Source organism: Rhamphochromis longiceps, linkage group LG15 (genome assembly GCF_057381845.1).
Source record: "Rhamphochromis longiceps isolate RC_006_pf linkage group LG15, R_longiceps_female_GT1.1, whole genome shotgun sequence".
Lineage (NCBI taxonomy): Eukaryota > Metazoa > Chordata > Actinopteri > Cichliformes > Cichlidae > Rhamphochromis > Rhamphochromis longiceps.
This window is the reverse complement of record NC_140571.1, coordinates 41,606,628-41,633,919: the sequence shown is the minus strand read 5'-3', so window position 1 is coordinate 41,633,919 and position 27,292 is coordinate 41,606,628. Positions and strand designations below refer to the sequence as shown.

The window sequence follows — 27,292 nt, the reverse complement described above, 5'->3', positions numbered from 1 at the left end:
TTCATCCTGTTCATAATTCCTGAGGTTATTACCAGGCTGCCACTCGTGCATACCCCTCCACACCTCTCTGGAAAGTGCACTACCACTAAATGGAGTCATCGTAATTATAGCTTTCATGCATGGAAAGGTACATTTTCTCAGGTAATTTGAAGGGCTCAGAGAAACTGGGGGAAAATCAGCATTGTGACTGACAAGGGAAGGATGGAAATTATCTTCCTGTCTCAGCCCAATAAAAACACCTCTGTCACAAAACCAGAGCGTGAGGATTTCTACTGGTGGCATTATCACAGCTATTAACAGCAGAGGGAGCTTCAGTTATGCAAATTACAATTGTTTTTGTGACAAGATGAACTTTTCACTCCCCCTGCTTTTAATGCTGCTTGTCATGGAACATTGGTTGTTGACTCATTTCCAATATGGCGAAATGTCCCCTGTAACCTCTGGAAACCTGTTTTCTGGCTCTTTGTCAGAGCAAACAGAAATCTGCCCCGTTCTCTCTCTTTTCTCTCACCACTGAAATAACAATTTATCTTCTTGAATAAATAACCAACGCTGGAGAGGCAACTTTCACAGTACCCCGAATAAATTTACAAAGGATCAAGGCTTCTTTCCTAATTTTAAACCAAAGACAGGGTATCACTTTAAAGCTTGTTTCACTATTAAAAACTGCAGCAAAAGCCTTTCAGGAGTTTATAGTCTTTATTTCATTTCTTCTAACCTTGTGATAACATTAGAGACTTCAATCTTTACACTTTTGTCCAGTGAGTTAAAATATCATGAAACTATATTGATCCCCTTGGGGAAATTAATAAAATAATAATAAAAAAAAGTACAAAAGAGAATTCAGCAAGAAATGTAACATAGGAATCAGATGAAGGTTACTTTGTATAGGATATCAGCTCAAATCTGTAAAATAACATCAGTAACAAATCAAATCAAAAATACTAGAAGCTGCAGTGGCTGCAGGGATGAAAACAACAACAACAACAAAACAACAGGGATTAAGACGCTGTGGATTAACATCTGTTACTTTATTTTGCTTGAATCAGAAAATGCCCTCAGTTATCCGACTGGCTTTCTTTTTTTAAAAAAACATTTTTTATTTCAACAATATGTTAAGCCTCATTTTTAAAGTCATTTTTATGCACATGCTCTCTTGAATAGGCATTCAAGGTGACTGCTTGATTAAGTGCCTTCTGTTGCTACAATCATAGCAAATCCACAAGGTTTTGCTCATGCCAAGAATTCACGGATATTTCAGCGCACTATGCCAATATGTCACCTCATAGAAATGTATGTCATTTCCATGGTTATGGCCAGACAATCTGTATTATGTAGGCTAAGTCAAAAGGCTTAAAGCAGCATAATGGATGGGGTTTACTGCTCTAAAACAAACTTTCCAAGTCCCCCTTGTCCTTATGTGTATGTGCTCTGTGTTTGTGCTGTGCCGGGGTTTTCCCTGCTTAATGAAAAAGTCCCGTTAGTAGTGCAAACTCTTCAAGTCGGCAGTAATTATCTTTTCAAAGTATATTGTGGATGACTTCTAGAAAAAAACCAAACAGTTTAAGTGCATAAGCTCTGATTTTAAGGACTCCCATCTGGAGATGTGTCTATAACAGTAGCAGTTTGAAAGCTTTCCAGGAGTTTTCCTGTGGGATCCACCTGCGTCACCGTCAGTAAGCTCCATTTCCACCAAATGCTCACTGTTCATTTCCTTATAGGGGGACCTTCTCCAGTCGATATCTTTAATTGCTCCTGGGTTGTATCAATACCTTCCGGTTTTGCTGCTCCATCACGAGCCACTGGGAACGGGTTGCCCGGGAAACGGCCGCATGGCAACAGGATCAGAGCCTGGGGGTTGTCTGCTTCTAGGTCTGCTCCCATTTTACATCGCATTTCCTCACTAGATGGTGTGCAAGCCACTGGAGAGTACACTTCCCCGCACAGTGAGCTCTACATCCATCCAAACAAACCTGGGAAACTATACAGCGGATCGTTTATTCGTGGGGCTCCGCAAAAGTGTGGAAATAAAACGTCGTTCGCGTTAAGGTTCTCCGTTTTTTTTCTTTTGAAGCTAGCCCAGTTCGCTTTTCTTTTCTTTCTTAACAACAAGAAGACTTGGGAAAAGCGACAACAAAAACACAGCTGTGATGGACATAATGACTGCGGTGCAGGATGCTTGTGTCTCTGGTCAGTGGCTTACTGCGATAATTCTCAGCCTGTGCTGCTTTCTGCCGTCCTGCTTGCCCGCTGGACAAACTGTGGACTATTCCTCGGTTGAAAGTGTGGTCAGCAGACAAGGCGACACGGCACTACTGAGGTAAAGCGAGATAACACAACTTCACTTTCTCCTTTCAGAGTTCTGAGGAGCTAAAAGACAAAAAGACAAACAAACGCAACCCTTAGCGAACATGTTTGGTAACTACTTCTGGAGATTGGAGGGAGGGGGGTCTGTCATTGAGCGCCTGCGATGCTCACACAATAGGTCCTTTTCCCTCCATCCCGTCCTTGTTTTCGTCCGGCTAGTGCAGCCACCGCTACGGAGCTCGGCTGCTTACTAACAAACTTCTCCAAGATACTTTCCCTCTGTGCTAACTGAGCACAAGTCTTATTAGTTGTTGGCGTGTGATTTCACAGCTGCCCGTATGTGGGAGCACATCGCGTGAAGTTAGCCTACCGCTGCCTATCGCTTATGTAATTTGCTTACACTGTGTCCGCCGATTTCCACCGTCTCTCAAACGCCATACGTGTAGAAAAGCAACTTAATCTACGAGCGATGGGTCCGGCGTGCTTATTCTCAACGCTTTTGGACAGATTTTGCTGAATGTCCAGTGTGATGTCGCAGTTGCAAAAACCAGCCTGACGAGTGTACTCGTGTGTGTTCGTGTGTGGTCGCTGTTGATCTGAATGGAGTTATGGCAAATGATGCGCTAACTCCTCCACCCCTCCCTTCGTCACCCTGCCTCCATCACGTAGGCTACGGTGCCAGCTGCACAGGTAGCTGACCATTAAGGGCGAAATTAATTTCATGGGTGTGGTTTGGGTCCATTTCTGTCGGAAGCTTGCAACTTGAAACGTTGTCAAGCTATTAAAAAAAGAGGAAAAAACAGCCTTCAGTTTAAACAGGCTACTAATGGTGCTGCAATAAATGCCACATGATGCACAAGTTTTACTACAAAACTGCAGATTTTTGTGTAACTGCAAATTTGCAGTCTGTTTCATAATGGTAATATGAAATAGAAAAAATATTCAAACTCTTGCAGAGCACTCTATAGATCCAGTAAAGTGGATCTATAGAGAGAATTTTGGAGATACTTCCATAGCTGGTTTATTAATGGCTTATACAGGACTCTGAGTAACCACTGATTGGCATTTTTCATTTATTTTAATACTGCCACTGTGACTCTATTGACTCAATACAAATATTCAACATTTTAACTGAAGCGCAAAATGTCACAGAAGTGATGCGGAATACTGTTTTTTCTCCATTTTTCCAAACTACAAGGGTCTATGGTTCTGGATTTCCCCATGTTCTTTTATTGGCCTTGAGAGCCAGGCATCAAAGCATGAGCTGTCTCTTATAGGGACTCAGTGCTGAAAGCACTGCTTGTTTGTTGAGTTTCTTCATTGTCAAGACCCCTGACTAATAGTGGGGGCAATTTTCCTTTGCCCCAGAGCAAATTGCTGGTAAAAAAAAAAATGCATGCATCCTGAAATACCAGCAAACCCAGAAGCACGCAATTAGTCACTGCCTTGGGATTATGAAGTGGCTCCCGAGAGGTGCGTCTTCTGTCATATGTTAATTTCCCCTCACCTCTTCAATTCTCAGTGCTGGATTTCTACTGCCCTGATTCATGTTGGACATTGGGTCCAGAGCAATTAAGTGTTTTGAGCTTCCTGAAGATGAGGAATGGTCCACATGTGTATCATCACCCTTTTAATTTTTGTCTGATTGCCTAAAAGCTTAGCCATATTCAGCCTTTAATGAATTGTCTCCTGTATTTGAGTTGTGGTGCTGCTTCAAAGTCTTGCTTGCCTGCATTTGAGTCAGGCACATTTTTCACATGCTGCAAATCATAAGAGACACATTGTTTAAAGTAGCTACAAATCCATTTCTTTTCCCACCCTTTTACAGGTTTCGTGTTGTTTGGATTCACTTGAATAAATCCCAGTAAATGACATATTTGGCTATGAATTTGAGGGAGACAGCTGGATGACAAGACAGTTCCCTGTGCTGTCAGGAAACACACTGTATCGGTGGCAGCCTCTTCCACATGGATAAGCAGCTGTAATCAACAGCAAAGAGCTCGTGTCTATAAATGTAGTCCATGCAGACTGAAATCTTAAGAACAGGCCGCTGCCATATGGTTACGGTTTGAAGTACAGTTCTTAAATCTTTTTATCTTTTACCCCATGCCTCTCTATTTCATCTCAATGAAATGTGCATGATATGAAGAGAAATAGACAAAAGACACGCAGATCAGCAATGAAAAAATGTTTTTCTATAAAAGCAGAGGGACACAATGGTCTTAACATATTTTTGTTATTTATCACGACAGTCGGCCCTCAGCTACAAAATAAGGTCTGTCCCACCAGCCTTACAGTCTCTGTAATGGTACAAAATTGACCTGTCACTGGCTTCAAAGTCGGGTATTCGTATAAATCTAAAATCATTGCCTCCATGTCAACAGGCTAGTTGATGAAAATCTTTTCTGGCTCTACATGATTGTACTGAAGCTGTTTTTTTTAACATCATCCAGGACAGAAATGGTGCCATGCATCATTTTTCTCAACTATGTCATTATTATGGCTCTGAAAGGTCTTGACATTTACTATGAGCACTTGAGCCAGAGACAACATGTAGTTTAAATGGTTTGGTGTTCGCTTTCCGGCGCACACGATGATTAGACAGAAAAGAAGAACAATAGTTGAGACTTCACAGAAAATAATTTTAAAAAGAAGGAATAGTTGATGATCTGCTTAACGCACAGCCATAACCATGGGTGAGAAGCACCTCTTTCTGCATTTCAGCAGCTTTTTAATTAGACCACAGCAAGTTCAGTTAAAAAGTAAAAGCGAGGCTACTTCATTTCCAACAGCTTGGTTGGAGATGTAGTAAACACTGGGCTCTCTGAACACATCAGTTAACTGCCAGATATCAGCAGTTTCATGCACTCATTTGGGGGAAAACCTGGTTTACCTCTTATGACACATCTGGAGGCACACCTGAGTCTGTCACTGTTAATTAAACGCCCAAATCCTCTCGTCTGTTTGCTGCACCCCATGTTTAATGCAGCCTGTGTTGCTGTCAGCACAATGCTGCTTTTCTTCAGAGTCTCTTAATCTCAGGGATCAAGTGTTTGGATTGTCAGTTGACCTAATTTTTTGGCCAATGAATAGCCACTATCATGATACAAAACCATCTGCATGTGGGAAGGACCAGTTGTTAAGCAGGGGTGGTACCAAATGAAGCCATCCCTACAGACGAAGACAACGTTATTAACCTCCAATTAAATTTTAAGTTTTTGTCAAAATTTTCTCAACTGTTTTTTTTAACAGAGCACGGGATTTTTCAAACATACATAACATAATTATTTCTATTTTCACACAAGCAGAATTAGTATTAACAACATTAACAACTGTTGTTCAATGATGTGCTTTAACTTTGTAATGCCCAAAGTTTGGAAGACAACCCTGAGTTTTAACTTGATTTTACAATTTACACACAGTATAAACACTTCAGTAGCAGTTTGCGCCTCACTTGAGAAAATATCATGCCACAAATAAACAAAATCCGTTTAGACTTGAGAAAAAGAATTACTGATGCTCACAAGGCAGGAAATGGATTTACAAAGTTGTCACAGCGTTCTAAGTAGGGCTGCCACAAACGATTATTTTGATAGTCGACTAGTCACCGATTATTTTTGCGATTAGTCGACTAATCAGATCATCATCCATTGGACGTAAAACTTACAGCTTACTGCACAAGCAGCATCTGTACTGCACAAGCAGCATCTGCTCTTATAGAACTATCATTAGCTTACAGCTTTAAGTGTGTAAGGTCTGTGCTAACTAAAGATAAAGACAAGATGATAGTTTAATAAATTTTAATGAAATTTACAGATTGTTTCGGTGAAGTTTAATAAACTCCTTGCTATCTAAAATATAACGGGACACCGGAGTAAATTCTGGAGCATCTCACACTTCTGATAATCAGCTGTCTGCTTGACATTTATTCAGCTGTGTAAAAACTATAACTTTTATTTCTCAGCCAAACCGATTTACTCAGGAACAAATAAAATACTAAAAAAAAGCCAAACAATAACATTTTTAAGTTATCTAAGTGACCTATATATGTTTAACCTGAGTAGCGAAAGACTGCGGTGGGTTTAAAAACAATCTGCCGGGAGTCCGGTGTTCTCACGGCTCTAGTTAGCCTAGCCCCCGGCTCGCTATTGAGCTAGTGGGTAACAGACGTCTCCGAAAACGTCGGAGCGCTTTTGAAAATATGTGGTGTCTTGATAAACTGAGCAGATATTTGAGGTTTACACAGCTACATTCTCGCCTGAAAATATGTGAAACGTTTATTTTGTGACCCATAAAGAATAATAAGAGTAATATTAAAACTAACTAGCTGCCGCCATTGTTGGAAACTGAGCTGGGCTGCGCAATGAATTCTGGGACAAAGCTACTTCTTCTTCTTCGGGGTTTAACGGCAGCTGGCATCCTTGTACATGCAGTGCTGCCATCTTCTGTTTCAGTCCGTTATTACACTCTTAAATCCTACTACTCATTCCTGCGTCTTTTGTGATCTTACAAAGCTTCAAACGACGCGTCGACTATTAAATCAGTCGTGGACGATTTTGATAGTCGACTAATCGTGGCAGTCCTAGTTCCAAGTGTCAAGAACTGGAGTGAAAAGTGTCATCAAGAAATTCAAAGAGAGCCCTACAGTACAGAACAGGCCTGGCAGAGGTAGGAATAGAAAGATATTAAAGTCTGTGTAGGAGATGTGTCTTAAGACCCCAGAACAACTACCAAGACACTAGAGGCCTGCACAAGACTGGACTACAAGGTTGCAGACCAAGAAAAAATGTGACTTCTGCAGTGTACTAGGGACAACCTGGAGAAAAACGCGTCCGTTTGTCAGATGAGACAAAACTGGCCACAGACTCAAACATATGTTGTTCCTGGTCAAGAACTACCTCCAGCAGAATAAAGCCTTTACGTCCTGACTTGATTCCCACTGAAAATTTGTAGGGTGAACTGAAGACCAAAGTCCATGCCAGAAGACCATGATATCTAGAGGAGCTTGAGAGATTTGCCCAAGAAAAATAGGCTGCGTTTGACCAGGAGACGTGTGTGTGACTTGCTGAAAGCTACAGCAAATGAATGAAGGCTGTTACCCAGAGAAAAGATACACAATTTACTATTAGCATAAGGGTGGCTAATAATTTTACCCTGGTAGTGTTAGGCTTTTTTGTGTGTTTAAAGTAAAATAATGTAAACAAGCATAAAAAGAGTTTGAATTTTGGAAAAGCTAGGTTACAAATTCCTCACTCTGTTTAACAGCAAATTTGTATAGGATGCGATAATAATAATAATTAAGTACTGATCTGTAAATACAAAACAGGAAAACCACAGGAAATATGATTTTCACAATTGTACAGAAATACATCTGTTAAATAAAGTAATATGGACCTCTGTGCAGGTTGTGGACCAGTTGTGCTTACCTGTGTAGTCAACCCCCAAAGGTCCATTTTGAGCCATGAAAAACCCCATAAACACACATTATTAAGGCTTGGAGGCTCGCTGTCTTAAGTCAGAAAGCAGGCGTATTGCTAACATTTAGGTGTATCTCCCGTTGCCCAAGGGAGGCTGGCTTTACTAAAGTATTCATCATCACTCTGGCATCCATTTGTTACAGATGTGTTTGAGTGCAGATGGAAACCAGCCGACAAGGTGACACGCTAGAGCAGTTGTTAAGAAAGCTTTCCTAGCAGCTGCCTCCTTTAAGACCTCCAGTTAACCTCATCCAAAGCAGCCACTCGAAACTCAGAGTCTGTTATGTCTTGTTTTAAACAGTCACTCAGCCCATTGCCAGAAGGACTTGTTCAAGATGAAAAGTCCTGATGCATCCATGGAAATAAATGTTGTCTAGAACAACGTTTTCTAATGTCAATGATTGTCATAGCAAACAGTTCTGAGACTAATTTGCTTATTATGTGCACATTTTTTGTTGTTGAGCAATACCAGTTGATATTTAAGAAGTTTATTCATGAGATATACAAAGAGCTTTTTGAAGTTTACAGCTTGACCGAGGTTAGCTAGTCAGACGCATGACATGATGCTCCCTCATTTCTTTATAACATATATAAAGAACATCCAGTTTAATGCTGGATGGTAGGAAAAGCTCTTACTTTTGGCTTCCTGCTGAACACATTCCAGGATGCCAGAGCTTTTTTCATGGCATGATTTGTAACTTCATGCTGCAACTATGCACTGGGGCTAAAATGCATTGAATAAACCAAATTTATACACTATAAACAATTTCTAAATGCATTACATTTGTGCCTATCATTTGTCAGGCAAGTCAATCCATTGTACTTCATAAAAATTAAGCATTTCTATTTCTAATATATTTCAATTAGCACTAAAGAGATTGAGTGCCCCAGTGAATTAAAGTCTAAATGGAAATGCTTTCTCAAGGTAAATCCTTCGAGGGAAATAGATGCTATGCTAGGTTTTAAAGCATCTTTCTAATACTCGTATAATCACTACAATTATATGGGATAGGGAAAATGATTTGGGGTGGAAAAATTGAGCTTTTACCCATTCCAAGCTCAGAGCATCCACATAATTGCAATAATTCTACAGAAAATCTCAGAGGAGCATTTTTGTGATGTGAGAAAGCTATAAGACTGAAAATTAAACTTGACAGAGTGGAGAAGCAATAACAGGTTATCTTTTGGGCAATTTTAAGAAGAAGTTACATGAAACCGAGTTTTGCTGAAGTGCATGCCAAGGTTGCTGACTTTTTTCCCTCAGTGGCTGAGGTAAACATAAGTTTGCATGAAATATTTTTTAATTTGGTGTGGTGCTTACAGTGCATTACTGCAAAAGTCTTCAGCTACCCTTAATTAATGCTGTGCAAATAGAAATGGAAAGTTTGCCCAATTCTAACAAGTTTGAAGGTCAATATTTGATATGACCGCATTTATTCTTTAACATAGCCTGAACTCTCTTATTGAAGTTTTCTTGTCTTTTCTTTAAGTAGTCAGGAATAGGTCTCTAGGTTTCTTGAATGATATTCAACGCTCTTCTTTTGTTCTGTTCTCTGTCAAGATGATCCCACACTGCTTCAATAATGTTTAGGTCTGGACTGTGAATTGACCAATCCATGACTGACAGTGTATTTTGGGACCATTATCACGCTGGGAAATGAAGCCCGTCTCAATCAGACACTTTCTAAATGGTGTTGCATGGTGGCTAAAAATCTGACCGTATTGATAATACCTACAATTTTGACGTGGTCCCCGACAACGTGCAGCCCCAAACCATAACAGAGCCTCCATCTTGTTTTACAATGGCTCTAGACACTGTTGTACCGCTCTCCCAACCTCCTCCGTAAACATTAGGAATGATTCGAACCAAAAACTTTACATTTGTATTCATCACTCCTTAAGAGCTATTGATTTTCAGTCCAGTTCTTGTGTAATTTGGCATACCTTAGCCTTTTATTTCTGTTTCTTCTTGATTGCTAGGGCCTGATTAATTTTTCAGGTCCTGTTTTGAGATCTTCTGCTTTTTTACTGTATGTGTAATAAAGATTGATACATGAATAAATTTGAGATGCCATTTGTTTTAAATACTAAAAGACACGAATCTCATGAAAAAAAGTTTCAGCTCAATCCACTCTCCAAATATTGATACCTATATTGATACGTTTTTATATTCCTCGTAATTCTTTGATTGGCTACGTTTGCTTTTAGAGGATGAGTTCATCTTCATCTAGAAGCTTCAGCATTCATTCTTACAGTATCATCAAGATGGAGATTTTGAGCATGATTGTGAATATTTCAAATTAAGTGCTGGGTGTTTTTACAGGCTGCTTGCACATACGTTCAGTGTTTTCACTGATTTCCAGTAGCCTGTATCAAAAATCATGCTATTTTCGTGCATGTTTTTATAGATACATAATATTTTTGTTTGTGTACAAGATTAAGCTACTCCCATCTGACAGCTATTGCAGAGTAGATTTGTTTTTCCCAGCTCTTTGTTGAATACTGTGCAGCCTTTTCTGCTCTAAATCATATGCCAACACTTCCCAGCCTTTCATCACAGAGAGGAACGATTCCTCAGAGCCCCTTCAATTAAAATCCTTAATCAATCAGTTAGCATCTCCTTGTGTTTCATGATAATTAGTTGTGCTTCTCTGACAACATTGCGTAATTTCATCTGTGCCTCCTCAGTTGAGCTGTATACCAGCAAGTCTTGGTATGCCTCTCATGTCAGCAGGTTATAGTCAAAACTCGCTGACATCAGGGTTTGAAGCCTGAGTGATGCGCTGGAAAAAGAGTGCATTTGTATGGAAGGTGCACTTGGCTTCTGGTCTTTCCTGAATGTAAATCTCTGCAGCTTTGTGGCCTGTGTCAGAAGGTGAACCTGTGACCTCTTTGAGCTAAATTTATCTTACTAAGGCATTCTGTCTCTGTTGTTTTAAACTTATTTATAACGAACAGTGAATGTGAATCACCACCGTGAGAGGACTCTCCCATAGGATAATGTGGTTGATGACATGAGGCAGGTAAACATTAGTTAGGTCCTCAGGGAAAAATAAATCAGAAGTGTTGACACATGGATATGTCAGTAGTGTTGCTGAGTGAATTAACACAGTCCAGTGGGATTTCAGCGTCTTGTAGAGGGCATCTTGTTGTCCTTTAATGAGCATTTGGCGTTGTTGTATCTTGGATTTACACATCACTATCAAATGGAGCATGAATTTTCTTTCTAGTGAACTGTGATTTCAGAAATTGTAAGGATGGCTTGCAGCTTTTCTGCAGTAGGTTGAACATGTTAGGTGTGACCTCAGATCACCTTTCAATTAATCCCTGTGCAGCAGAGCATCGCTGTAAATTGAGCTTTTAGAACGGGCGCGGTATTTAGGTTGGATTACTTTAGGATTACTTTTGGCATGACGTAGTTGTTTCAACTCTATAAATATCAGCATATCTAATGAGTCACATATACTGTATTTGACGACTCAAACAAATTGCATTTGTTTTCAACGATCATGAAATGATGAGTGTGAAGAAAAAAAAGTGATTTCCTTTGCTTGACTGCTTTTTAATGGAGTGGAAAAGGGGGTCAGGGGATTACCATATTCCTATCTGCTCGTCTCTCCCCTCAACTAAAAATAGTATTTCTGGAAGTGAGAAGTGTCTGATGTGTGAGAGGAATATAAAGACTCGCGGGACAAGTTTATTTATGAAAAAGGACATTGCTATGCAAAAGAGACTTGCACTAAGACCTCAGTCACAAAGTCTTCGAGACTGGTCGGCAGCCCTCTTGCAATTCGGTTACTAGGGAAAATGTATATTCCCCAACAAATCCTTGTGATTGCTTTGATCACTACCAGATTGCGTGAAAGACGCTGACTTAACTGCAGACACTCACCATTTACTCTCTGAACTTTAGAGATTCACATCTTCACTACTGCCTAGAGAGCAGTTTGTGAGTGTTTGCAGACAAGGTGTTGTCTTCTACGCAATCTACTGTCAACCACCACAACCTGGTTTTTGCTGCACCATTAGAGACATGAGACATTAGCAATCAATGTCACAGTGACTGCCAGCAACCTAATGCAGACAAATACAGGTTTTTCTCATGACGGTAGCTGTCAGATGGTTGCCAACGGGTCTCTGGGCCTATATAACCGAGGCCTAAGATGGGATAACAAAAAAAGACAACAACATTTATATAGTGCATTTCATTACATGTAAACTTAAAGTGCTTAACAAAAAAGACAAAAACATACAAACCTTGCCTCAAGGCAATGAAACTAGTACATATGAATCACTTTTTGTTTCATATTTATTCTTTGGTTTTGCCCCCTGGAGGCATAGGTTGGATGAATCTTGGGAAAAACCAAAAAATATTGACAGTGATCTCTATTTTAACACTTCTGTTATCTAAATGTTATGTTCACAATGGCTGGCCTTTCAAAATTGGTTAGAAAAAGCCCGGCAGCTAAAAGAGGTATGTATTGTCATAATTCATTTGGTTCTATGTTGGCATGGCTAAAGAATTTTAATTGGACTTGTTCTGAGAAGGTTATGGTTTTTGTGCTTTTCTCTCTCTCGCTCTCGCTCTCTTTTTGTCATCTGCATAATGAGTGTGTGGATTTCAGGCTGCTGTAAATGTTTGTTGGAGCCGAGTAATTGGAGAGCCTGCATTAGTAATTATTAGTAAATGGAGAAAGAAGCAGTGGAGCAAATCAATATCACTGAGAATTGTGCTACCTATTGTTTCCAGAGGGGTCAGGAGTTAAGGTAACAGAAGTGTCATGCTGAGAATAATAAAAACCATTTGTAAGACTGATTCATTAAAATTGTCCAGACTTTAGGCACTATGAATGTAAGCCTAATATTCTCTACAATGCCACTGTACTGATGACATATTGAGGCGTATTTTGCTGCAAAGCTTTAATTTTATGGTTGATAAAAGGCAACCGTGACAAATGCCCCCTTTGGTTACTAATTGTAGATTCACGACAGTTTATTAACTCTTTGCTGTTTTACACAGATGGTAGAAATTGTTTCCTACTGTAGAGTAATCCAATTAAAGCGAAAAAAATTGGATGTCGCTCAAGTGGAATTTATAACATTCCCACTAGCCCTTGACTTATTATGGGAACACAGCACGCTGCCGTGATGAGTGAAACGGTTAGTGCTGGTTTATTGAAAAAGCCCCCTGACCTACATAGTTTTAATAATATGTGATCAGAATCTAGTGTGACGAGCCGTTAAAGAAGGCGTTTTTAGTCTCGGCTTTGCATGTTCAAGTCTGGTATACGTACGTTGCTTTTAAACTAAGTATAGAGATGATATTAAATAGTTGTCAAGCTTTGCTGTAACCACGCGTTGGCAGCTCCAGTCTGTGTCACTGTAAAATAGCAAATTCATCAATTGATCTATGAGGCTGCCACTCATTAGCATTCTAATTTTAGACTCGGGAGAGCTTTTCGCTATTCATAGTGGGACTTTGATTTCTCTACACTCCTCTGTCTTTGTATCTTTCTTTAACTCTCTGTGGCTTTTCTCAACTCATATTTCTCTCCTGCTCCTAAATGGCGTTGAAAGGTAAGCAATCAAATGTAGTCGTGATCAGTTACGATCGAGTAATAAATGAGCTGTCTACTGTTGTCAGCGTCACGTTTAGATTGTTCTGTAATTACTGATCGGTGATATTGAGGTTTGCTGTATTCCACGTGATATGCAGCAGTCAGCTCAGTGTGCTCAGTTATTAATTACTTGAGTTACCAGTTTTCCCCTTTGAGGTAAATCTTGGTGGTTTTCAGACAAGCTCATTACATTTGACCACAACAATCAAGATGCACAAATGAAATAGTATCTTTTCCACTGGGAACAACACACTTGTAATATTTTATTGATATCTGCTGTAGGTGAAAATCCATTCAGTTTGCCCAAATGCAGTTTACAGCTGCTACCTGATTGATGCATGGGTGCTTGGGTTACAGAAATAATTTAACAGTTATACTGTTATCTTTATATCACTTGTGCTTTTTGTAATTCTGTCATTTCCTTGGTGAATTGCAGCATATCAGTCATATATAGTTTAGTGCCTTTTCCTAACAACATAAAGCTCTATGTTGCTCTTAAACACACAGGGTAAGGGCTCAGTTAAAGCCATGCTGCTAATTCAGAAGCTTCTGGATCAGGAACGAAAAGCATTTCTCTCAGGAAACAGTTCAACTATTCCATTTAATGGCATCAAAACTTACATGCAAGTTTTCTAGCAGGGCTTGGAATTAACCTCAAAGGTTCTCTTTAGAGAAGCGAAGCTTTGTTTTTCCTCTGCATTATGCCCCGTTTATGAAAAGGAGGATTACAGCTCAGAGCTAATTAGCATCCAGTCCTACTAGCTATGAATGCAATGCTTTTGTCGATAATACAGCATATGTAGCTACCATGCCTCTACCATGTTAGAATGTGAATGCCAATTGTTGGGTTTAACATGCACACTGATTCATCTTACTGTATTTTGTGAGAAACAGCCATATGCAACAATAGAGCTTCCCTGAGGCATGCTATCAGTTTCCAGCTTCAGCACTTCATTCTGCAATCTCTTAAACAACCAGTTGTCTTCCTTGGAAGTGTGTGGGCCATGTCTTTCTGCCGCAAACCTCAATCCAGGCACTGTCTTTGATTTCAACACAATACTCCCGCTGCCTTCTTCTCTGCACTGCTTGCATGTCACTTTCATTTCAGAATATTCACCCTTGTTTTTGCCACAGCAATAACTAATGGGTAGTCTTTGCAGAGCCTGGAGAGGATAATCCTGTCATCTTTGTTTTCATTGCCACCTCAGGGCCATTCAACAAGTTCAAAAGAAAAAAAAAATCTGCAGTGCAGCGTCTGTGAGGTTTGCTCTCGCTGTCATGTCCCATATCTACCATTACAGGCACGGCTACATGTGGAAACAGGTGCTGTGCTGAATGACTATAGCGGCTCACTTAGGGGAATATCCGAGCCAGATGCTTTATTATGTTGTGTTAATGCTGATGCCAGGTTACCACACGCACAAATGTGCAGGGGTGGAAGGTGGTTCTTGAAACTGCAGCATTCCTGAAAATGATGTATCAGTTTCAGAATGCTTTCCAGCTTTTGCATATTATATATGTCAATCACTCCATAAACATCAAATTTTCCATGTCTGTATGTTTTCAGTCATCCAAGTCACGGCTTGTCTTGAATGCTTTAGTTGAAGGTGTGGACCTCTTTTTTAGTTTCTTATCCGAGACACTTCAGGAAACTGAAGAAGCGTCTTCAAGAACCAAAAACAAACGTAAAAACCCTGGCCTTTAACTCAAGATCTCGGGACTTTTCATATTTTTCCTGACAAGACAACATGGTCATTCAAAGACGACTATGTTTTTTTGTGGCTGCTACTGAGTTTTATGGTTTTAGCTCCATGGTGCACACTGGGTATTTCTTTCTTGGGAACAAAAATCACTCACCTTGAGGAAGCAGCAGTGTTTGATTTGATTGTATGAACTGTAGGAGTGGAGCACATTATACATTCTTGTGATGAGGAAATACTTTCAGGTTGTGGATTACAGATCATTGTAAGAAAGAAGCACTAGAATTAGAAGTCCTTACAGTGAAGGGAAACCAAGGCTTCCTTGCTTGTCCCTGCACACGACAAGAATACTTATTCTGAATGAATTAAATTTGAAGGTCTGTGAGAAGGTTATGCCAGAACTTAAAGTATTTACTAGACCTGTCCCTCACTAGTCAACAAAATGTTAGTCACTGAGAAGACTCTTTAGCTGTGTATGACCAGAGATCATAGAAAGTCACTGATCTTTGGACACTTTAGTAGACTACTAGAAAAAAAAGATGGCAATGTGAAGTGTTCAGGTCTTGAAATAAACTTGTCTTAACCTTGAGACAACTAACAATGAGAATGCAGGATGTAGGCGACTGACATATGCCCTTTTAATTAATGCATTAGAACAGCGGTCCCCAACCTTTTTTGCGCCAAGGACCGGTTTGTGCCCGACAATATTTTCACGGACCGGCCTTTAAGGTGTCGCGGATAAATACAACAAAATAAAACTAGTACCTGTACCGAAAAAAAAGATTTATTCATAACACACGTGAAAAGACCCAGGAAAACCAGGTTAATGAAAAAAAAAAACCGATAACAAAATAACACTAAAAACCCTGAAAACCATACATTTCACACCTGAGTCTCACTCTCGCAGCCCGGTACCAAATGACTCCGGTCCGTGGCCTGGGGGTTGGGGGCCGCTGCATTAGAGGGCTACGCCAGCAGGTAGAGCCTGGAATGTCAGCTAGCCCCTAGTTCCAAAGGAATATGCAACCAGTGTGGCTGCAGCTCTAAGCTCCTGTTGTTTTCTTGTTTATTTGTTAATATTTGGTTGATAGTAAACCTCTTCCTAAACTATTATATGGCAGTCTTCTTTTTAATTAGTAGCTGCTTTAATCACTCGCCTCAAAGTTGAGGGTAGTTTAACCTATAGCCCCCTACTTCGAGTCACAAATGGCAATTTTGCCTGTCATAGCTACAAGTTAGCAATTTCCATGATCATTCTATGGTTTCTGTTATACACATCGCTAAACATCTCTTCTTAATTATGAGCTGAGTTTTGATTGATCACCTGCTTTCAGAGTAAGGGAAATGTATCTCATATTACTTTGATGCACGTTCATAGGCAGGAGACAGCCTTGTAGAAGTTTTTTTTAGAAACTGTGATTTTCATACAACTGTCTCTAAGAAATTTAAGGGAAAAAAAGAAGAAAAAAAAGCATCCAGTGAGCTGCAGTTCTCTGGGTGAAATTGCCTCGTTGATTGAAGAGGCAAGAGGAAATGACCAGACTGGTTTCAATAGATAGAAATGCAGGAGCACAAAAAACTAATTCATTACAACCAAGGTATGTAAAGGAGAATCTGTGAATGCATAACACCTCAGACGTTGAAGCAGATGGGCAAGAGCAGCAGGAAACCGTACTAAGTGCCACTTCTGTCAGTTAAGAACAGGAAACTGAGGCTACATTGAGCACAGGGTCACCAGAATTAGACAGTGGAAGAATGGAAAAATGCTGCCCGGTCTGATGACGCTCATGTCTTTGCTGCAGCTTTCAGACACTAGACTCAGAATTCTACAAAGAGCATAAGAACTGGATCAATCCTGCCTTGTGTCAACAATTCAGGCTGCTGGTCATTTCTTTTTTTTTCTTTTTGCCATGCTTTTAGCCCCTCAGTACCATCGGAGGATCAATAAGTGCCATAATGTCCATGCACCCATGGCGATCAAAGTGTACCTGTCTTCTAATGGGTCTCAGTACTAGCAAGAGTAACGAATAAAATGGCCAGAGAATATAAGACCAGGTAAGAGTAATTTGGAAAGAGGCGAGATGATTGTGTTGTCCACCGAACCAGGCAGCTTTCTGCTCAGAGTAATTGTGTTGACAGGTGCATTGAAATTAGACTGCCAAATGGAATACTTTAGCACAGTAATAGATTTGTGTCGTGAAAGGTTTATTTAAGACACAAACAGGAATCTGATATTGTTGAGTGTTATATGACAGGGACCTGTCAGTAAGCATTGTACTTCATCTGTTCAAGGAAAGTGGTGAGGTTTTGTCTAGATAATATATAACTAGGAAACGCTTGAATGCTTTTTGCGTGTGTGTATCAATTTAGAAGTATTTATAAGAATACACAGCAAAATCTCCAGTGTTAATTCAACTCCTATAGTGTTAAAGTTAACACTTTTCCAGTGTTTATATAATTCTCACTGGTTTAGAGTTAAAGTAACACTTTGCAAAGTGTTATTATTTTAACTCCATTGTAGTGTTAAAAATATAACACCCATAGTGTTAAAATTTCACTCTGTATGGTGTGAAGTGTCTTCACTCAGAGTGTAACTACCTAACATTTATAGTGTTGTTTTAGGACAACTGTGTTCACTTTTACACTGGCTTGGGTTAACTCTTTTCACTGAGGGTGTTACTACACAACAACTATGGTGTTATTTATGACACTTTTAAGTGTTTATTTTCACACTGGATTGTGTTGACTGTTTTCACTTAGAGTGTTATTCTGTAACTTTTACAGTGTTATTTTGGCACTTTAAAGTGACATATATGAGCTTTTAAATACTAGTCTGTATTAATTGTCTGAATACAAAAATGCATTAAAGTGCAATTACTGTATGACTACTGTGTTACATTCAGTGAAAGTCCTTGTTAAGTCCCTTTACAGGATAAAAGGAGAAAACATAAAATTGGCCACATAAGAATTTTAATAAATATTAAATTCCAAGCACCATACAGCATACGTTCACAACAAAAATAATGGCACAATGTACAGACCATCATCATCACCATAAGCACTTTGCAAATCAAAGGGCTTGTATATTTCAATACAGTCTGCTTTAACAACATCTTTTTCATCAGTTTCAAACACTTTATAAGCATGGCAATGTTCACTGAAATTTTCAACCACAAGCTTCTGAACTATGAAGTAGGTGTGACTATTGACCAAAACTATTGTTTTTATTCTGCAAAACACCGGCATCTCATGTTCAGAACCACAACAAATGACCAATCCTGTTCTGTACTCAGTCCCATTAATGTTAACCCAATTAGCAGAGAAAGCCTCTTCTGCAACAGCAGGCAAGCCTAGGGAGATCATTTCACTATTTTCCTCACTATCAACATCAAATGATTTCAAGGGCCCATACTCAACATGGCTTAAAGGACATGTCTCCCACTTGTATGCTATGGATGTTTGATGTTTTTTGGCAAGTGACACTGTGATGTTCTTAAAGTTCTTAAGGGTGTCTTTGAACACCCTATGTTTAGCCTCACCTCTCATGCTCCATACATGCAATAATGGCCCAATTTTTCTGATGCAAGTTGGGTAGTGCAACATAAAGTGGTGTTTGGGAATCATGTTCCTACCTGGATACAACAATTTGAACAAGTCATGATGTTCCATTGTTAAATGTTTTAGAAGCACAGTCATGCCATGTGTAACAGATGGAGAGAATATGATGTTAATTATTTGCAACAATAGCAATAGCATAGTCCAGTTCTGATTTCCTTCTGGCACAATATCACCAAAAATTAAAGGAATGTTTCTTATCAGACAAAGAGTCTGAATGGAGTTAAGACCTATACTATTACCACTACTGTCTAAGTTCACCCTTGTTGGACGATTTTTGCTCTCCAAGTAGCCATAGTCAAAAGCATAGATCCGTGACAAAAGAGCAGGTTTCGGCAGAAAATTGTCTGACAGATATTCCAACAGTAACTTTATCTCATATTGTGCTACCCCTTCGAGAATATCATGCATAATGTCCAAGGAAAAGTTCTGGCAAACATGAAAGAATTGAAGAGTGTTCAGTGTAGAATTCTTTCTTAAGCCAAACACATGTAGCTTTTGAGGATCAGATTGCAACTCACTGCAGTGCATTTCAAAAAGTTCTTTCCCTCGTAAGATGATCTTTGAATCATCCTCAGTATACACACTCTGTGCATCCTGTTTTGCAATTAAACACAAACGACAAAAGTAACGTCCACTGAAAGACTCAACAAAACCCAAAATTGAGTGCATCCCCAAGTTGTCCCCAGTTATCTGACATATAGTGCCATGGACCTTTTCAGATGAGAAGGGTAAATCAATGCCATGGCTCTCCAAAAACTTTATGTCATCAATCAGAGGCTGTAAAATAGGATCAAAGCCGTATTTTTTCACATCTTCTGCATGAAACAATGCAACCAAATGAATGTTCATCAATGCAGAATTTAACTTTGGAGGCAGATTTCTGAGGACAAAATAGATTGCACCAACTTTGTGAACACCACGTTTGGAACCAAGTGGATTAGCAGTCTCAAAGTCATCATAATAAAGCTGAATTTGCAAAGAAGTCTGTGGTTTTGAAAACAATGGATGAGACTTATAGTAACTCCCATCACAAAAGTCTTCATATCTGTCTTCTTTTGATACACATGGTTTAGCAAGCAGCTCGCAAATATAAGAATTGCGACATATAAATTTGATTGTTTCCAAAATTGGAATGTACACAAAAGTGTCTTTTACTGGTACCTGGTCATAAGTGCCTGATTTTTTATTTAACCTTGTATCATAGCGTATTCCTAAAGTCTTTTCCACTGGATCCACAATTCCCCATTTTTCACGGAAATATGACTTTCTTTTAGCTTCAGTGTCGAACTTCTCAACTGGATTGTCAAAAGTCTCAAGACATTTTTCCACTGGAGATCTAACAGGATTTTCTGTTGGCACAACGTTCAGTACTTTATGTTTAAACTCACAGTGCAGTCCATCAGCAAAATCTTCCAAATCACAAACAAGTGATGACACAAAACTATTTGCCAAACCACTACCATTGAGTTTACCAATAATTTTAGTGCAAATTGCTTCAGAATTTTTTTTAATTCTTTGACCTGACCCATTGTTTTCAGAACACCCAACCTCTAGGCTCTGAGTAACACTTGTTCCTGCAACTGCTATGTCTGTATCTTGTAATCTGTCAAAATCAGCTTGAAATGACTCTGAGGGTTCTGCATCACCACTTTGACAACAATCTTCATCATGAACACTATTTAAATGTTTTTTTAAACCAGAATATGTAGTGAACTGACGGCTGCAACCATCTTGTGAACAAGCCAACTTAAATTTGGTGCTTGGATAAAAACTGTGACCTAGTCGCAAATGACTTATCAAAGCCTGACTGGTGCTATGCAGAGTTTGACAGATAAAACATTTAAACATGGTTCTCATTCAACATTTTGGCACGCAACTCACGAACACGTGGTGACTCATCTGTTGAGGTGGCATCAATGTTGAATATGGTGGTCTGCACAAAACTGTAGAGATGAACCAGTGACTCGTCGTAAGATAAGTTGAACACGTAGTGGGATTTGAAAAGTTCATCAAAAGCACTGAGTGAGCTGGTGGCTTGGCAGGGGATGAGCTGTTTGTCCACTGCGATGTAGAAGGTGTCAATGCTGTTCTGGGTTCGACCAACAGCGAGGATGTATGGTTGTTTACCATCTCTTGCTTGCAAGTGTTCATCAATGCTGCAGCATGACTAAAAACAAATGAGATATTGACATATAGGCCTAGCTTATACTTGCTGAGTATGAACCATTCATTCAGTTTGACATTATGTGCCTTGCTAACTTATTACAAAATACTAAGACACATACTTCATGGAGAGGAAAACTAAAAAGTGCAAAAACTGAAAAAGTGTTTTGTAGGATTTTAAAAAGTGAGACAACATATTTACCTTGTGAAAGTGCACCATTTTGTGTGCTGCATCAGTTGGACTTATTTTGGTTCTCCTCTTTCGTCCAGCTGTGGGTGGCAAAAGTTGAAGGAGTAGCAGCAGAGAGGCCATGTCACTGTCCCAGTCTGTGTATGGTTGAATTTATAAAACAATTTCAAAATGACAGGTAAAAATAAATATTATTAAAATCAAACAAGCATGGTGCGACGCCTACCATTTACATCACTCTCTGTTGGTTTCTCAGCAGCTTTTATCAAACGACACAGGTCAGTTGACTGAGTCAGCTGTTTGGCTTCTTTAATAACCTTTGGCTTGAATGACATGTCCCACTTCTCAAGCAACTTGGTGGCTGTTTCAGCACCAAACAGCAGCAGGAAGTCTTGATTGACCTGTTCATCATACACACAGGACATAAAGACAGTGCTCAACATTGTTTACATTGCAATGTGATTTTGACCAATATGGGATATAGCCTGACTGGGATGACCAATGATCACATCTTTTACTGTTGCCATCCACATCAGCAAAACAAAAAAAAAAGGATTAACAGTTGAAAATATCAAGTGATTTGACTTACTAGTCCTTTGACATCCAAAAAGCGTGGAAATGTTTTGAAGACATCTGCAGTTCTTTGTGGATCATGCACCAGATCCTGGCGATGTTGGAACGTCATTTTCATCTTCTGAAATACACTTGCTTCATCAGGAGAGTGAACAAGAAATGAGATGGCCTCCTTGCAGGCATCTCCATCAAGTTGCTGAGGCAATGTGGTTGCTAATCTTCTGCGCTTAGGCCCTTGTTCTTGATGCACTGGGACTTCCTTCACTGGCCGTTTGGTTGTAGACCTGGACATGGTTTTGAGGCGCCACGCTATATATCCAGTGCCTTTCACTCCGTCGTAGAAATGCTCCTGTCACATTTAAACATAGATGAAAAATAAACATCAAATGCGATCTTACAGACTTTGCAGATTCAGCAAAAAGAAACCCAAGGACTATTATCATGTAACAGGTGCAATACATGTTAAACAACATCCACAATTTCAATACAGTTTTATGACAATAGTTATTACGAAAGAGGAATTAAGATTTTTCTTTTAAATCATTTAGCTGATGTAATTATTCCATGATGAAAACTAAATAATGTGCTGTTTTACAATCACTGCATGACTTACATAGCCGTTTGGAGAAAATGGATCCTTCAATGAGGGAAAGAGTGTAATTATTCCAAGGGCATATTTCTCCTTTTGCTTACGGGAGGGAATTCTGCTATAGAGGAAATACAATTGACAATGTTAAATCAGAAGTATGTGTCTTTACTGCAGTATACATTACAAGAATATTCCATATGGCCCATCTTTACTTTTTTATTAGGTACTATTACTCTTACCCATGTCTCTCAGTCATATCACTTGCCAATATGTTAACAAGCTGCCGCCGGGTGCGGTGGCTCAGTGAATTTTCGGCATTGTATTCTTCAAGAATTTCCTCTCCACCAGGTTTCCTAGTCAAGGCATTTTTAACCATCTGCTCATATAAAAGGGAAAATAATAACAATAAAAACTTGTTTGTCAGTAAAGGTGAAAGTTTAGAGGAATGTCAACAAACCTGTGAAAGACATATCTAGCAAGAAGCACTAACTTCTACTAACATTTTTTCATACAGGGCAAGTTGGGAACCACCATGTTTTGAATTTCAATTTGTATAACAATCTACAGTATAAATGGTGTCAACTCAAAAATACAAAAGACATTTTCTGTTCTCAATTACCTCTTTTGCAGCCTCTGACACAGAAACATTTGGTGCAGAACTGTCTTTGCTGGATCTACTGCGGCCTGCAGGAATGCCCTTTTCCCTGAGGTCACTGTCACTTGATGAAAGTGATATAGTGTCCGTGAGGGAAGATAATGTATCCGAGGAGGATGGTGTGGAATGAGCTAAAGGACAAAAATCTTTGGGAGAGATGATTTGGTTAACTTTCTTTAGGCTACTCCACAATGCCATTAATAACACAATTTCAATGTTCATGTTCAGACAACATTCTATACAAATATGACCCTGCCCTGTCCACTGTCATGTATATTGCATGAAGACAGGTCAATGTCATCTGCATCAAGAGCAAAAGAACTTGGCTCTACATTGAGTGGGCTATACTCTGAAAATTTAAGTTATGATAACATTTACCTTCATCTGAAATCTTTTCACGTATTGTCAGGCATAGGTCTGGTTGGGCCTCCAGTAACTCCAGAAAAATGTCTTCTTCGACAGCTGTGTCAGTTTCATCGAAAATATCAAGGTCAGCAGCATCCGGAAGTCCAAACTTGGTTTTGGCTTTACAAAAAGATAAGCATAATGTCACCTAAAACGCCTGAAAAACTTTTTTAAAAACTAATTTTGACTTTTTTATTTAGCTAATATTTATTAACAGCTGTTTTACCTGTCTTTAAAATGGTTAAATTAGACAAGTCTGCAGCAACAATATAGGCCTAGGCCTACTGCTCTGTACTGTTTTTAATGTCACACATTAAAATAAAATGTGTTAACATTTAATTCGTTTTTTAAATAGATGAGATGCAAACATGATGAACTGATACATGTGCAACAAATTTTGTTCTGCCAGGTTATCTTACCTTCACTGATGAATTCTAGATAAGTGAATCCTGCGTGCAATTTAATGTACTTCTTTACATTGAGGTATTTCACTTTCAGCAACATGTCTTACAACAGCACCTGGTGGAGAGAAGGGGGCACAGAATATTTTTTACCATATATTTAAACCATAGCTTAAGTGGCAACAAATCCGGACAACTTTAAGAAAATATTAGGCTATACATTGTGTGATGATCTGTGAAGGGGTGACAGACCACTTCAACCTCAGGAACATAATTTGGCTTCCCCCTGCGCACTAAAATAGCTGAACTTGGGTACACAGAAATAGCATCCAATGAATTATCCACCCATCCACATGTTTATAAGACGACAACGGCGATCTTCTCGTCTGCACGCAGGCTAGATACTTAGTTCTGCTATGTTGCGAGTAAATCGCTGTAGCCTACTTGGGGAAAAGCATCTCTGTTTAAACCATGTCAGGATGATAATCCACATAAAATTTCCTGTTGAACGCACACCTGCCTTCATCACGCTTTCACTTATGACAACAAATATCTCTTATACTGTAAATTAATGAGTGCAAGTCTTACATTTATATCGGGAGTTTCTGACACATGCACAGCCGTCTGGCTAGTTGCTACTTTGTGGTGGTTGTTTTGTGACACGACATGCTAGGATTATCAGTGGAGGCGACGTCAACGACCCTCAGTCGTTATACCGCTTTGTCTTAAACACTGGATGGTAGCCTATTTCACTAAAACTGTAGAAAAGGGGAAAATGTTCCCTTAGATTAGGCCTACTACAACATAGGGCTGCTCGATTATGGCAAAAATGATAATCACGATTATTTTCACTGAAATTGAGATCTCGATTATTTGACGATATTTATTTAACAATAACAATGTATTGAATAATGACTTTAAAGATTGTCAAAAAATAATATAAAATAGTGTGCAAATACTGATAACAGTGCAAATGTTTGCAATATAAAAAATAAATGAAAAATGTAAACATCTATGTTTAGTGAACGTTGCAGTGTTGCTCTGTGGTGCAGCTACAACACTGTAGCAAAGTTTACACACTATGTCTACTTGATCCACGTCTGACTCCGCGAACCCATAATGTTTCCACACCACTGAAGTTTTTTTTTACCTCTCTTTTCAACCAACGGCAGTCACTCTCCTCTCCAAATAACTTCTGCTTAGCTTTCCGAGCTTCCCTCGGGTCCTCTTAATTGTTGTGACACGTGTTCGAAATGCAGAGAGGTGCGCTCGATTTGCCACACGGAGCAGCGCGAGAGTAAAGCACGAGGGAGGGGCTAATAATCGGCTCAGTCATTTTTAATGATCGTTGAAAGCCCAGATCGTAATCGTGATTAAAATTCGATTAATTGAGCAGCCCTACTACAACATGTATGATATATCCTAACCGTTAGCAAGTAACCCATGCACAAACGCAGCGCGCCTTGCTTGGTCACTAACATCTAACAGAATTCCATAACCCCCTGCCACTTCAAAGATTTGTAGGCTAGGCTACTGCTAAACTCGCTGGTAGCACGTGTAATTAGCCTATCTTGACGCTTTCCAAAACTTGACTTGAACGTCTCCATGTGATTGTTTAGTTCACTTTTAAATAGGATATTTCTGAGGCGAATGTTCGCTTCCCTTAAAAGCAGTGGGCTAAACGCATTTGTCTTAGCTGCCAGCTAGGCTACCACAAATTCAAATTTTAACATTACATTTAACATATCCAGAGGATAGCTAACTCCTCCCTCGTTTCATTTAATAAGCATTGAACACTGGAAAGCATTTCTCTTATGACATTAGAACTAACTAGAATTGAGAATTATATTAAGCACGCATTTATTTTCGCTGCAATATTAACTTGTTATAGAGGATAGTTTAGCTACCTAAGCTAACGAATCCCATCTCTTACCGCAGATGAATACACTCCACATTAGGAAAATATTGCATGCTTCTGATAAATAATGTTATAGGCTAGTTAGTTACAATATTTAATAATGATAAAATAACATAGGTCTTGTTGTATAGTTCTTACCTGAACAACCTCCTCGATCTTGACAGCAAACTTCTGGCGGACTCCTCATGCCCATGAGCGCGAAAAACCCGGATGTGGAAATCAACTCCAAATGAGTGTTATAGTATTGACTCTTTGAAATAACTCCGGCTACAGAGCTTTTTCAGCACCGTTAGTGTTACTGTAACTCTCAAACCAACACTTTTCAACTCGAAATTTTTAACACCAGTAATTTTAACTCACATCAACACTTCGGATTTTGCTGTGTACTTCTCAATCCTGCAGACATTTTTAAAAGGCTTTATATCGCTGTAGTTTTCTTAGTTAAAGATCGAGGCATTTACTGATCTCTTGCTGTTGCCCTGAGCCCGATACTCGACACATAATACTGTTTGACAGGATGTGTTTGTCGGCAATTTTGGAACTCATTATTGACGTGCAGCATGAGATTGGGTTTTCCAGCTGCCATGGCAATGGCCAAATAGAGTGAAAGCTTTCCCTGAAATATGAAAAGCATTGGGTAACAGTCCCAGTAAACAGCTCTGAGCCACCTAGAAATAGTATCTGTTAGTATGTGAGCATGCATATATGTGTGTGTGTTTGTGAGCGTGAGCCAAAAATGAATACTGAATGCTGTAATGACTTGCTTATATGTCGCTATACACTGCTATGTTTTTTATGGTGTAGCTGCATTTTTGATGCAGTGAATAAGTTATAAGGAATAGCACAAGGTGGCATTTCACCGTTTTCCATCTGAAAACAAAAGAAGCTTTGCTGCGAGTGAAAGCTTGGTTCACTTCTTATTAACACTAGCCAGTATCCCCTGTTCCTCAGATTTCTTTTTTCCATCATCACCTGCAACACAGACGTCTTATATGTCAACTTAAAGGCTGTTTTGCCAGCTAAATGACTCAGACCATTGATGTGTTTTTTAACTCTGCGTTAATAATGGGAAGATACTGTATACAACTGAAATGAATAATTCATGCAGACATTCCTTTGTAGAGATTAAAAACAGAATAAGAAGAATTCACACTGTAAACTTAGATAAAGGGGTTTAGAAACAGCTAACGAGCTAGCAACTCTTTGTGAGGCGAAGCAGCTACCTATAAAGTTCTGGGTTTGTCTTCAGAAGTGCCTGCTTAAGCCTAGCTGAGAGCCAACCAGAAAGTGAATTCAAAGGCTTCTGTACACATTATGTGCACCTCCTCTTCGATCGAAATTCCTGTGATTTTCCTCTTGGACGTGACACACTGAAGCCTCTGCTGGTTTACTCTTCCACTGAGGAAGTGACATGTCCTAATTATACAGTCTCGGGGCCCAGAGACACTTAAACATTAACAATTACGTAGGGATAAAATCAGAACATAAAAGGAGAAGAATAACGAGAGAAAATAAAGGGCAAGAGAGAAAATGAACCGTAAGAGGCTTTAAAAAAAAGATTCTGCTGATAAAGCAGGCGAGAGATTGAGTTTGTGGAGAGCAAAATGACAGTAATAGTTCCTTCTACTTGTTTCAATGTCATAATCAGATTTGGAAGCATATCCTGTATTTTTTTTTC

The 27,292-nt window shown here is 39.3% G+C and overlaps 2 protein-coding genes across 3 annotated transcripts in view; one reads left to right on the top strand and one right to left on the bottom strand.

Moving 5' to 3' along the window:
- Positions 1-755: 755 nt before the first annotated feature.
- negr1 (neuronal growth regulator 1) overlaps positions 756-27,292 on the top strand; it is a 182,639-nt gene continuing 156,102 nt past the window's right edge. Inside the window, exon 1 of one of the 2 annotated variants that reach the window (XM_085383012.1) lies at positions 756-2,320. In XM_085383012.1, coding sequence (XP_085239138.1) covers positions 2,151-2,320 — 170 coding nt within the window. In that variant the 5' untranslated portion in view covers positions 756-2,150. The remainder of the gene's footprint in view (positions 2,321-27,292) is intronic. The other variant, XM_085383013.1, reaches the window with a different exon arrangement.
- LOC146653227 (uncharacterized) lies at positions 20,561-25,995 on the bottom strand. Its single transcript, XM_085382391.1, has 10 exons — positions 25,753-25,995; positions 23,715-23,814; positions 23,269-23,415; positions 22,855-23,036; positions 22,475-22,611; positions 22,260-22,353; positions 21,663-21,995; positions 21,300-21,474; positions 21,086-21,210; positions 20,561-20,887 (listed from the first exon to the last, which is right to left on the bottom strand). Exons 2-10 carry the CDS (start codon positions 23,797-23,799, stop codon positions 20,561-20,563), a joined length of 1,605 nt encoding a protein of 534 aa, XP_085238517.1. The 5' UTR covers positions 23,800-23,814; positions 25,753-25,995.